Consider the following 8,365-nt stretch of genomic DNA (forward strand, 5'->3'; position numbering starts at 1 on the left):
GAATACCCCATTTAGTTGCTTTGAGCCAAAGAGACACCCTCACGAACGTTAACTAGCATATGTTGCACACGAGATTAGGGACCTTCCAGCAGGTCGCCGAGTTATTGGGGCCAGGTGGCCCTCCTCAACTGATTTGCAAAGCTCAACGACCATAGGAATACATGAAATTCCATGAGTTTTGCGTACACATAAGGTATTTTACGCCGCATGGTAATGTACCATGCATGGCGCGTTTTACTGTACCCCTCAACGCAATGCGAGTAGCTCAATAAATGATCCGCGCTAAGGCCTTGGGTGGTGGGGCCAGGAAGTAGATTCTCAGTGTATGTTGGTCAACGCGATTTCGAGATTGACTGTAGTATGGGCTGGCTTAGTTCCAGTACGTCCCGAAACTGACGCGACAACCTACACACTTCGAATCACTTTTTAGCACGCTGCCAAGACGCACTAGACTACATGGGGAATTCCTCCAGAGGGCCCCTGTAAGTTGCTGTGTATTTCTTCGTCCGTAAATTATTCAGTTGTTTCAAACATGTATTCGCTAGTCAATTCTATACAACTGGCACCTCACCCCTCTTGAAATAGCCTTCCTCGGGAGGCACACTGAACTAGCAATCACGAGTGGTCCAACCAAAGATGGCCCCAAACCTAGCTTCTTCCACGCATGAGCTAATCTATGATATGATCCATGGTGGCGAACTATCTATAACTGAGATGGCACGGGCAGCTGGCTGCCACAGGAGTTCCATCCTGAGGATTTCCTCTAACATACGAATATTTGGCAGCATCAAAGCACCGCTCAATGAAGGTGGTCGGCCGAGAAGCATCACTCCAGTGATGTTACAAGCTCTCTGTGATCGCCTGCTCGAAAAGCCCGACCTTTATCTTGACGAGATGGCTAACGGTTTTCCTGTGGGAAGAGTTCGCCATCCAACCAGCAAACTCGAGTATCATTCGCGCTCTTGCATCCAAAGCCTGGTCAAGAAAGACTGCCCGAGTCAAGGCCCGAGAGCGCAATCTAGACTTAGTGTACGTTATGAATACTTTCACTTTATCTCAGACTTCGCGATATCAAAAATCTATATGCGTATGCTCAAGATGGTATCGTTCTTTCACGGGTATTCCGGGGCTTGACCGACGCCTTTGTCTTTGTGGACTTCATCGAGCAGCTTCTTCAGCCCTGCGGAGGATGGCCCGACCCGAAGTTTGTGATAGTTATGGAAACGCATCCTTTCATTACTCCGAGCGTAAACAACGCACGTGTTCAGAAGCTGGGGTAAAGCTGGTGTATTTACCTCCATATTCTCCGGGCTTGAATCCTATTGAACATTTCTTCGCTGAGCTCAGGACCTTCATCCGGCGCAATTGACAGTCTTACGCAAGAAATGCAGACCAAGTCTTTGGGACATTTCTCGAATGCTGTGTTGATATCGCTGGTGCAAGGGAAAGAAGTGCAGAGGGGCACTTTCGAAATGCAGGTTTGGCCGTGGAAAAGGTATAAGACAGCTACTATATTCACGTCATTCATTCAGCATAGATCAGAATCTTGTTATGGTCGACTGACAATGTTCCGAAAAGAGATATTTCGGTGGTGCGCTGGTAGACTATCAATCACGAGAGTTTCACTATCCCACCGTGCCCTGTGGTGGCAAGGTGGCTCTAAAGTTACGATGATATATTGCATACCTGGTGCCAACCTACCACACCGCTGGTACCTACCCGACCGGCGCGAAGAAATGTGACCCACTCATTCTGGTAGCGATACTGCTCTGCCAGGTACTAGCGCATTCTGTAAATCTACGTGTTTAATACTATGGGCTAGAATGTAGCGGGAGGGAGAGAAAAAGGAGCATGTGTTTTCCTCAAACTCATGCTTTGATACGAAACTAGTTCGTATATACCTATAGCTCAGGCTAGACAACTACGAATATTTGGCCGCTTCATGAATGATTTCATGCAAAACTCAACGGTGAATACTACCAGCTCTTTGTCTACTCACGCCTCTCTTCTGTTCCGAGTACCGGCGCTCAAGACCAAATTCCTGGGTGTGAGTCTCGCCTGGGAAGCGGGGCGGTCCACCAAGACTCGCCAACACGGCTTTGTTATTGGCTGTCATGTCGTCAAGGACGCTGGTTTCGTCCCGAGAAAACCACTTAGGAATGATCCACACTCGGAATGGAATGAGTGCTATAATAAGGACGGGAAATCCTGAAAAGGGCAGAAGACGTCAATAATGATGCAGAAACTAAAATGAAAGGAATTACTTACCAATTGCAGCGATGGTTTCGGATATCGCGACACAGGCAGCGACCCCAATAAGCTGGCACGCGATCCATAGCATGACCTTGCGGCTGCGGACTTTCAAGAGAGGTTCGTCGCGCTGCACAAACCGGTCCTCCTGTATTAAATGGATAGCTTTGCGCATGATACCGCTGCTCCCGATGGATCCCCAGCCAACAATGAAAAAAACGCCGGCGAAAACGGCGGAAGGCATAGTGTGGAGGACGATCAGAATAGGCCCCGTCATAGTACCAATGATAGCTAGCCCCATGACAAAATGTGATATGCGCTGTTCAACAACTGCAGTTGCACTGATGACAGGGCGGCGGATCTCGGACTCTTCGCCTTCCTCAGTTGGTATAAGTCGAAGTTGAGTGTGATAGGCGGTCAAGGAGTCAGTATGCACAGGCGCCTGAGTCAGAATGTTAGAGTACACAAAGTGGATTTGAATGAAATCGATAGGCTATCTTACCTGTGGGACTAGTCCATTAGGAAAAGGGATTCCAATGATCCCGGAAACGAATGTGGTGCAACCGAGAAGAAAAAAGTCCCAATGAAAACCAGCCGGCTTTCTCAGAGGGAATTGTCGAGCCTGAGCCGTTAGGCTACTGACATTCTGTGACTGGATTAACACCACCGTCAAGACAGGTGTGATTGGAAAGAATCCGTACATGATCAAAATAGAATAGCAACATGATCAAGAATCCAAAAGGAAGCGCTGCGAACACCCACTTGGTATCCAATTCCCAAAATTGAATCAGCCAGTTTCGTGGCTGTGTGGGGTAAAAGGCTTTGCTGATGGGTACACGAGTGACATCTGCAGATTGGAGCGGTCCAGGGATATGCGAGAACCCGACCCAGAATACTGTACCAATCTAATAGCAACTCATTAGCGACTGCGTATGTGGAAACCTAGAATTTTTGATACATACCACGTACGCGTAATCAGCCAGCAAACCCCGAAAGCCGGGCCTCCAAACGGTGCTGGAACCGATGGCTTCTAAGCTGTAAATGGTCAAGAAATACAGAATAGCCACCATGCAGCTCATGAATCCAGCGATGTGCCCTTTAGTTGTGAACTCGCTGATTAGCTCCTCCACGCCCTTGCCTAAAATCTGGGTTAATGAACTTTCTTGCCGGAAGTGATATGATCGCGCAGATACTGACTGATATAGATGGTCCCGACATAGAAACCAAACGTTTCACTTGAGAAATCTGTCACATATCTCATGTAGTCACACATGTTGCAGAGCGCAACAATCCAATGGAAAATAGCTCCCCAGATTCCCACCCAACACATGAATTCAGGGAAAATGGAGGGTTCATAAAGCTTGACGATGTCATATATGGTGTAATTGAATAAAGAGATCAGTCCAGTTATGCCGACAATGGTTAGAGGCTGTACTGCAAAGACGCTGAATACCATCGCCGCCAAAGCAGACGAGAAAAGGGATTCATTGATGCCATAAAACTGCCCAGTTCTCCGATTCATATCCAGAGTATAGGCTATGGCTGGAAGCATACTAAACGTTCAGTTATTAGCATCACATTCGACTGCAGGCTTATGCCAACCTACTTCACGAAGTACATGCGAATGATACTGGCGACGGTTCTGTACGTCCACGCGTCGCGAATGTCACTGAAGTAATAAGGCAGGCGTCTCCGGACATCATGATACATCCCTCTTCCAATTCGAAGAATTCGAACGCTTTTCCATCCACTAATGCCATCATAAGTATAGGATACCGCAGACCTTTCTCTCTCAATGGGTGGTGAAACCGTATCAGCGCCGTCGGAATTGGACGGCATGATTTGAAGTGTTGCAAGGAGGAAAGTTGGTTTTCGAAGGTAGAAAGAAAGTCACTGGCCACGGAAAGGGGCAGAGGGGTAATTTATAATTTCGCCATAGTCAGGCTCCACTGGGTGTATTAGTTGCTGGTTCAGTCTGATTGCCCAACCCCAAACAAGAATGCACTTAACCAATTTCTACCGAGTCTCCATCGATATCTTCGCCTCTGCGCATCTTCAACTTAGAAAGTGGTATTTACCTTTCGGCCCAATTACTGATATGTAAAGTGCCCTCGGGTCTGTGCATAGTACTGATCATATAGAAGACGTTAGGGCTCAATAGGCCATTTTCCACAGTGCAAAGATCCGTTGTGTCATCATGATCGGTGCCAAGCTTGAACCGCGCAATTGCTGAGTCAGCAGTTTCTGCCCGGGCAGAATCGACTGCCTTTGCGTGAACAGAGCCACAGACTGTATTTTCCAAACCCTGGACGATGCATTCGCTTGCACACCATCCGGTCGTAGCAAAATTGTCGGAACTATTCCAAAATGCGGACTTTGTTACTCAGCTTGCATCTACCTTGGACTCTTTCAGCAAGCAGGATGAAGGAGTCTGCTTGCGTATTGATGCCGTCGTATGCTCTTCGGATCATGCCCAGTCGACCGTCACCAGGCCGACTAACGAGTCCCTGTCACTCGTACGAAGCACGATAAACACCATGTAATGACTGTTGTTAACTTGAAACTAGGGATGGTTGAGCATGAAGGAAGGTTGTGTCCCTGCGATGATGCCCGGGCAGGTTACTTATTCGAAGTCTCCGGTCAAAGTGGGTTCCTTGTGCCTATGCGAATCCCCCATCAAATTGAATCCATTTGCTAAGCTTTAGAGAATAGTCCAGCATCGACGTACAGTCTGGTCGTGAAAGCTGTCCAGTCACGGCCCCATCCATATCCCGGACCATCCATGAGAGACCAAGGCACAAGACCGTCAGCGGGCTGCGACCGTCAAAATCGCAAGCAATAGCTCTGGCGATGGAAGATGTTGAATCTGATAACGATGATGCGGTGGCCGAGGATTGTCTGAAATCGTCCAATGCGACCGCGCCGCCGGTCCGTCAGTTTCACTGTGATACTCGCTTCCCTCAACGCAAAAGAACTGCGAATGATTTAGCAACCCCAAAGTTGCAGCCTTCATCTATAGATAAATTTATTTTGGGAATATGGCGACAGGTACACTCTCCAATCACATTAAGTGTGTCATTTCCGGTGAGTATCTTGCCAGCAAAATAGCTCAGTATGTCTGCCAATGCTGACGATTGTACAGGACCGAAGGCCAGAATTTAGTCTCCGCACTGGTATCAGTCAGGAAGTATGTGCGGCATTTTCCTTATCATGGGGATCGGGAACCGAGTGATCTAATGAGACCAATTCGAGTCTTAGGTTTTCCGAGCCATTAATAGCCTGTGCAGAACATATTGTGACCAAAGCCGTTCGTCGCGGGCTCTGGAAATGATCATTCAATCATATTGGGTGGAATGCTTCCAAGCACGAATTGCATCGATCCGTATCGAACACCCAGAGTGTACGAATGTCGAAGCTCGAATGATAGCGCTGAAAGAGGCCTGCAGCACGCTCGGCTGGCAGGAAAAAGAGCTCAGAAACAGGATGTAAGTCGCTCTTTCGTATATTGCTTGCTTCGTCCCATCCCCTTCTTTCTTTTCTCCTCTTCAACATCATTGCTAATAGTAACCGAGGGCGGTGTGGCGTGGCTACAAAGAAGTTAAGGATTCGGGGGCTGGGCTTGTCTGATCTTTGCCGGGGCCGGTGTTTATCGCTTGTGCAAGTATAGGATTGGTTTTGATAATGGACTCACAACTCGGTTGCGCCACCTTGCACCCAGTCTCGAAGTCGCCGCAGATACTCTCCATCCCGGTTGGCGAGATCTCCTTCGAGTTGTAGACCAGAGTGGCCCCCGCCGATACACTGGTCACCCTCATGAATGGGTTACAGTCGATACCGGGCCAGCGTTGCCACTTCAAGATACTTACTCACATCTACCATTACCAAATGGCTTCGCGTATCAATTCGTTGAAGACTGTGTGATCGACCAGGACGTGTTTGGTTCGGAGGACCCTCGACGCGACCCAGGGTTAGACCCCGACCTGTGTCAAATATGCAAGGAAAAACAGTCGGATAATGCGACTTCCAACTGTTGTTCCTGCTTTCCAAATATATTTGGCTGTGTTCGTTGTCCCTCCCCGGTGCAAATATTTCACACGGCTACTGGAAAGAATAATGGAGTGGTTGCCCGCTGCGTATGTTTTTTGAAACCCCCTTCCTTGTTCAATCGCCTTCGTTCCCGTCTCTGGTGTGCATACTGATGCTTGGAAGCCATTTGAACGAGGCATGGCTATTGCAGAATTCGTTGGTTTCATCACTCTCGGAATTGATGGTCTGGATGTGATGGCCGGCGGAACACCAGAACGACCCTATCAAATTTTCCAAGGCAACCTAGGTAATTTCACTCGTTTCATTAATCATTCATGCCGACCCAACTGCCAATTCCAGAGATTCTATTGGTGTGGGGTGGAACGTGTGATCGTGGTTTCTCGCGGAGTTGAGGCTGGCAGTGAGATAACGGTGGACTATTCAGATTTCTACTGGAGAGAATTGAAAAAAAATTGTCTTTGCGGCGAGCCGGGCTGTCGCTTTGCCCATCAAGGCGAGATTGGGCTGTGAGTCAATCCGAATATAATGTCCTCGACTGAAGTACTACGCAGCTTCTTGGACAGAGCGAATTACATTCTTACGAGATGTCCGTCGTGGGAAATTTCGGCATCCTGGATCTGCTTTTACACGTTTCCCCTAGCGGCGTGGCATTGGAGTTTGACTGGGGCTCTTCTATACTCTGGTACAAATATTAGAAGAGGGGTCGGGCATGGGAAAGGAAAAAGCGGAAATCCGCTCCTGTAAAGAGTCAAAATATTATGTATTGAGGAGCTGGGGATACCGCGTTGAGCCGTTTTGAAGAATCAGTAGTTTGGCAGCACTGCAAGCAATGCGGGTCAGCAACAGGAGAATACTCTAATTTTTTGACCGGAGATTAAGTACTTAACCAGCAATGTTGCGTCCGCAATTGTGTTATCCTAGAACCAGGACACCAGGTGATACGAAATTCGGACATTTCATTCTGGGGTCAGCTGGCGAAAGTAAGTAGTTTGCCGTATAGCAATATTCGACATCAGTTTACCCCATACACTCACCAAATTAATGTGGTGTTACTGTACCTCCGCAAAAAAAGAGAAAAAACCCTTGCATACAGAAACACGTATGAAAATATTTGACACAATAGATCCACAATCAGTACTAATACAGTATAAATACAATGACCATCAAATGTACATAAATACAGTACCAGCAAGTGTTTTCTTCACTTTCCAACCCGTCACAAACAAAACGGTCTTGCGCAATGTCCCGCATCTTCACGGACCAGAGACCGCGATATGATGTTACCGATAAGAGGAACTTTTCATAAACAATTATCTGTGGGCCATATATTTTGGCATCAAATGATAGATCTATCTGGTACTCGGTAAGCCTAGTCCGTGTTTATGGGCGGAGACATCTTCATGAACGCCATTGTTTAAACATATTCTGATGGGTCTCGAGCCACACGCACCACACGCCCGTGTGAAGAACACAGTTAACTGAGCTGCCCCTCAGATGAAGACGAGATTTCGAATCGCTTCTTTATTTCCAGATAAGCACTTTGAACACTGTCCCAAAAATGGCACCCCCGTCTATGCGTGATGAGTACGCCGAGCTCATGAAGGGCGACAGCGACGGCCACTTCCTTACGAGGGCCAAGTAATTTTGGTAAAATTACGTGGGGCCGGCTAATATTTAGTCAATTCGGCACCAACGCGGGCAGGCGAATCGGCCAATCAGAGGCCGTCCTAGCGCTGGGGTTGTTGCCGAAATATAGGGCATCGCCGGAAAAGCTGTCCTAGTATTACTGGGAATAGTGCACTCTAATATTATTGATGGTTGTTGAAATATATATATGTATGTTGGGTGGAAAGGGGGGGTGGACTGTTCGGCTCATATGTGAGTTCCGTTAATCCAACATTTGCATTACCTCAGCCCCACCAAGGTCATAACTAGGCTGCCCAGACCACCCAAACTGTGAAAGTCGCCACAGGGGCCTCCCCACCCCAAGAGGTGCAGAATATTTAACGACCGGCGTTCGTTGTTTTTGCAATATCGTCACTCACAAAGTTGAAAGAAACGCTCCAGA

The 8,365-nt window shown here is 47.8% G+C and overlaps 2 protein-coding genes across 2 annotated transcripts; one reads left to right on the forward strand and one right to left on the reverse strand.

The window, feature by feature from the left end:
* Positions 1-1,963: 1,963 nt before the first annotated feature.
* Positions 1,964-4,089, reverse strand: N7532_001938 (uncharacterized protein; the record flags this gene model as incomplete). Its single annotated transcript, XM_056614432.1, has 7 exons — positions 1,964-2,208; positions 2,269-2,692; positions 2,753-2,896; positions 2,952-3,155; positions 3,213-3,388; positions 3,448-3,803; positions 3,857-4,089. 7 exons carry the CDS (start codon positions 4,087-4,089, stop codon positions 1,964-1,966), a joined length of 1,782 nt encoding a protein of 593 aa, XP_056479473.1.
* A 703-nt stretch (positions 4,090-4,792) lies between these two features.
* Positions 4,793-6,807, forward strand: N7532_001939 (SET domain-containing protein; the record flags this gene model as incomplete). Its single annotated transcript, XM_056614433.1, has 7 exons — positions 4,793-4,906; positions 4,981-5,334; positions 5,393-5,437; positions 5,509-5,735; positions 5,815-5,892; positions 5,918-6,383; positions 6,460-6,807. 7 exons carry the CDS (start codon positions 4,793-4,795, stop codon positions 6,805-6,807), a joined length of 1,632 nt encoding a protein of 543 aa, XP_056479474.1.
* Positions 6,808-8,365: the final 1,558 nt, after the last annotated feature.

Source organism: Penicillium argentinense, assembly GCF_028826775.1.
Source record: "Penicillium argentinense strain IBT 30761 chromosome Unknown utg000002l_segment0_segment0, whole genome shotgun sequence".
Classification (NCBI taxonomy): Eukaryota; Fungi; Ascomycota; class Eurotiomycetes; order Eurotiales; family Aspergillaceae; genus Penicillium; species Penicillium argentinense.